Source organism: Rhamphochromis sp. 'chilingali', assembly GCF_963969265.1.
Source record: "Rhamphochromis sp. 'chilingali' genome assembly, chromosome: 2".
Lineage (NCBI taxonomy): Eukaryota > Metazoa > Chordata > Actinopteri > Cichliformes > Cichlidae > Rhamphochromis > Rhamphochromis sp. 'chilingali'.
This window is the reverse complement of record NC_137930.1, coordinates 61,593,915-61,598,768: the sequence shown is the minus strand read 5'-3', so window position 1 is coordinate 61,598,768 and position 4,854 is coordinate 61,593,915. Positions and strand designations below refer to the sequence as shown.

At 37.9% G+C, this 4,854-nt stretch overlaps 1 protein-coding gene across 1 annotated transcript; it reads left to right on the top strand.

Annotated features, from left to right (window-relative positions):
• Positions 1 to 208: 208 nt before the first annotated feature.
• Positions 209 to 4,460, top strand: LOC308384772 (uncharacterized protein; the record flags this gene model as incomplete). Its single annotated transcript, XM_080863363.1, has 7 exons — positions 209 to 310; positions 1,160 to 1,453; positions 1,746 to 1,909; positions 2,016 to 2,112; positions 2,280 to 2,621; positions 3,302 to 3,452; positions 4,348 to 4,460. 7 exons carry the CDS (start codon positions 209 to 211, stop codon positions 4,458 to 4,460), a joined length of 1,263 nt encoding a protein of 420 aa, XP_080719489.1.
• Positions 4,461 to 4,854: the final 394 nt, after the last annotated feature.

Sequence of the window (4,854 nt, the reverse complement as noted above, 5' to 3'; positions counted from 1 at the left end):
GTATGGTGTACTAAAATTCTGAAAGAGGATTAATTTTTTATTTCTCAATATGTATGGCATACCAATTAATGGCCATGGCTATACTACAAGCATAAGTATCCACAAAGAACAGGCTTAATTTTGACCGCAACATGTGAATACAATTGAAGCAAAAGTAGGAAATTGAGAATACACATGCTGAAAATTGAAACAAAATCTGCCCAGCAACATGACATACCAGCGGCGGGAAGGGGGCGCTATCTTTCGCGCCACTGAGACAAAGGAGACAAAGATGGAGGTTACGTCGCCTAGTATGTTGTCAGACCTTACAGTAAGTATCATTTACCAGTTTATCTTAATGTACTGAAAATATGCCGGGTTTCTGGAAGAATGTGAATTTACATAAAATATTGGAGTTATGTAGGAGTTTTGAGTTTAAGTTAATTACTGCTTAACTATACCTAGCTAACTTTAATGTAACAGTCTTGCTAACATATCCTACTCTTAATTTTATTATTAGTTCTTGGCTTTCGTGCCATACTCCATTAGAGTTAATGTGTTTTGGTAGTATTTTTATGTATTACTTTATTCATGTATTTATCTATTTACTTTATTTATGTATTAGAGTATTCAGAAATTGCTCTTAGAACCAGTGTGGTAGTTGGCTAGCGGCTCCGACAGGCATTCTGGTGTCTATGAGCAACGCCAGAGTCAGCACCTAACATTTGCAGTGTTGTGTAAAATGACAATATTGTTGTTAGCTCTGAATATAGCAAATGTAGTTATCACCGCGACCATTCGTTTGCTAGCACAGAATAGGAATTTAAGACTGAGTAACTTTAGTTTGATGTCGCCCCTCTGTCTTCTGTTATCACACTTAATAGACTACATTTAGTAGTGTTGTGATAAATATTTGTTATAATTACTTATCACTGGTTAACATGAAATATACCTCACATTGACAGAGATAATTATTTTTTAAGCAGTTAAAGCAGTTTTTGCATTTAGTATGATTAACTAAAGTCTTTCTTTTTTAAGGCTTTTTGCTGGAAACATGCTCTGATATAGTTTCTTTTTTATGCAGACCTTATGAGGAAGTAATAGTCAGTGTTATTTAAAAAACAAAAAAACAACAGCAACTTGACCATGCACTTTAGCCATGTGTTTCTTTTTTTTTCAGCACGAATATGACAACTTAGAATCTGTCAAAGTCCTTGTAACCACTTTTATAGATGAGAAAGAGATTTGTAAAAAAATTCTTCATGTCAGCAGTGCCAAAGACATCATAGGTCAAAGCCAAGCTCAGCACATGGGCTGCGTGCTTGATAGGTTGCTAAAGCATAACACTGATTTCATGGAATATATTGATGTTGACAATGAGGTAGACGTTAAGGACTTTGATAGATTCCATATCTTCCTGTCAGCCAGAGGGCCACCGATGGAAACCTCTCTTGGGGAGATTAGACAAAATCAGGTACACTTTGCATTTCTTCAGTTTCCTAAGTCATAAAATGTGTTTTAACAGTTATTAACTATTAGTCAGGATCAGATTTATTCACCAAGTAGCAACTAGAAGATAAAATCAATTTAATTATTATTCAGAATTTCTTTTAGTCATTGCGTTATAATCACGGTAATTAAGAAACCGCCTTCTTCTGCTGCAGCTTTTTGAGTAAACTCATGCTTCTATGCTCTGTGGAAATTTGCTGTCATGACTTTGAAGATTATTGCAGAGAGGTAAAGTGTCTGGTGTTGCCTTTACACAGTCTACCATTACCACAGAAGAACAAAGTCAACCCCTGAAGTCACTACTCAAGAGGAAAGCCCCACAGATTCTTAAGGAGTATGAAACTACAGGTACCCTGTCAGTGCCATCGAGGAAGCTTCTTGTGAAGACTTGCATTGGGGATTTGGTGGAGAGGTGTGGTTAGTAAGTATAGCACCTTACTGCACTTTGTTAAAATTTTGCAATGAATGTTTTCTTTAAAAATGTTGAAGTGCACAGGAGTAAAAGAAAGGTTACCTTTATTTTCCAGTTACCCTCTTAGTGCAGAGAAGTTGACTGTAGCAAAAAGCATCATCACCACTTTTCCATCCCTGAGTGTCCGAGTGGCAGGACAGGGGGAAGGATTTGTAAGTAAATTTAGCATTTTAATAATGTAAATTCCACTACATACTTGCACTTGTTCCCACTTACTGTGTATCTTTTAACCTTTATCTCATTATTTATTAGAGCGGGTTTTTTTCTCAGTTAAAATTGCTCAGCTGTTATCCATATACCTCTGTCCTTTCTTCCTCAGGAGCATTATTATGATCCAGTCTCTCATTGTGGATTCCTAGAGACTAAACTGCGCAACCTTAGACGGAATCTCGACCAGGGGCAGAGACGTTATAAGAAGCGAAAAGTGACCAATGACTGTGGTGAAGACAAGAAGCTCAGGCAAGAGGATGGGAATACCAGCAGCACAGATGAGTGGGTCACCCTGATCAAAAGATTGCGGCCCTCAGCTGAGAACCTTCCAACTATCATGTCAGGCATGGAGGAAACATACACCAGTCGCAGAGCCTGGATTAGCAAGGACTCCCCCACTGCTGCTGAAATATTCAGAAAGTACCCACGGTTTTTGGACATGCCAAGTCTGGTAAGTTGCTTGGTTCCCTGGTAATGGTTTATGTACTCCTTCTCCACTCAGTTGTGTATTGCATACAAAGTATGTAACAGGAGTGGATACATTTGGAGGTATGTTTATGAGCTCCTAGTGAATATTTTGAAAGTTTTATAATTTCAGAGTTGGATCTTTATTCACTGGGCTTTTATTACAATGAGCATCACGTTTCAAATGATCCAAAATCTTAGTCGTGCCACCAAATGACTATCTAATAGTAGGGACATCAAATGACAATGCAGAAGGTGCTGCTCGTGGAAGTGAAAAAACGACAAAAGGATCACCTAAATTTGTACGAACTCTGCTTTCACCTATTTTCAGCAAAAAAGCTCTACAGGACAAACCGCAGACAAAATAAGAAATTGGCTGCTAGAAAGTTGAACATCAGCTAAAAAGTCCTATTTTTTTTCTCAGGGTCTGATGGGACCCAAATCATAGCTAAAATTAAGGAATAATAGACTTGTATTCAAATACCACTCCAAGTAAATTGTTATGTTTCACTGTGTAGGTAAGCTTGATGTGGAAGTGGGTAACAGAAATGTGATACTGTAAGGTTTGATTTTAGCCATACAGCTACCAAATGGGCAGAATGTACTTTTAATTTCATGTATTTAATGCTTAATTTTAAACTTAAATACTTTTTTTCTCTCCATTAGCTGGACTTGGAGTTTGGCAAGCTTACAGGAGGAAAGGTGGACCTCTTTTTACGAAAATGGGAAGCCAGTATCATTCCGAAACTCAAATCAGTAGCTGCCCTGGAAACAAGAATGTCCTCTCTGTTGAAGGATTTTGAAGAGAAGACTGAAGGTATTTTTCCATCCCCCCCGCCTCACGTTTACTATTAGAAAGTAAGAAAAAAAGGATGATCAAATTAATAGTTCTGTTTACTGTCTTTAGATGACAAGTAAGTGGATGTTAAAGGCTGAATAGAAAAACTATACAAGAAGGGGTTATATTTTTAAATTTTGTTGTTCTTTTTCAAAGAAATTGTTAGATGCCACCCTTTGGTAAATGAATTGAAATATGTCTATGTTTACTGATGGTGGAGAATGAGGTCTATGGAGATGGTTGTAAGGAGAATTTAAATTATGTGGCCTTGGGCGACTTTATTAGCTGCACATATAAGCCAAATGAGGTGCATTAAGCCTCTGCATTTCTGATTTCATCTATTCACAAAAGAAAAAGTCATTTTTGATGTACATCTCATAATTCATTAAATAACACATTTCTGTATTTTGAATAATTTTACATCTTGCTTTTCTTTGCTAGATGAGGTTTGTTACACTGCCCTTGTGGTGTTAACACACCTGCTCCCACCAGTTGGTGCCAGTCGTTGCAGCCTTAAATCAGCTATAACGCACTTGGTTGATTTTGCACTGGTATGTATTCAGTACAGTTCTCATGGTATTTACCTGAGGAAAGCATTGGTCAACACCTCACTGAATACTTCTCTAAAAATCTATCTTTATCTTCCCCATCTCCAAGCCTGGAACAAGTATTGCATCGCTTTGCAGTGATCCTGAAGCATCATCCACAACACACCAACCCCAGCTGATATGCATCGGTGATCTAAAGAGTGCAACCAGGCAGTACATCATTGTTGCTAAGAATGATAAAGTAACCATTCCTCTGAATGATGGCCTGACGTGTGCTGTGGATAAGCTTTTCAAACTGTACTGGGTATGTAACTTGTCCTATCCAGCACCGCTTGGCTCCGTCTTCACCTTCTTTGAGTTTGTCTATGACCTGCCGCTGTCCACCCAAAGGAAAACCAAAGTACTGGAGCTGATTGCACAGATTAAAGCATGCAAGTAAAATGTTCACCTGTCCAAAATGTAGAGAGTCTCTGTTCACAGAGGTGAGAAACCTCATTTGGCATCTTCGTCAAATACACTGCTTATCAGATGGACAAAACTTGAAAATTATATGTAGCCAAGATGGCTGCCCAAGGACGTATTATAACTTAAATTCATTTTCAAAGCACCTGCATAGATCTCATTCTACTTCATCTTCAATGGATGCTGACTCAGTTCAACCTTCTTACCAAGGAGAGACATCAAACAGTTCAGTTGAAACTGATGATCTAGTTCCTGATGTTTTGGAGATACCCAGTGATGTAGCAGGTGCAGTATCAAAGTTAAAAAACTATACTGATCTTGGTGAATGTGCTGCTTCTTTTATGGCACAGATGTATGCATCATCAAATATT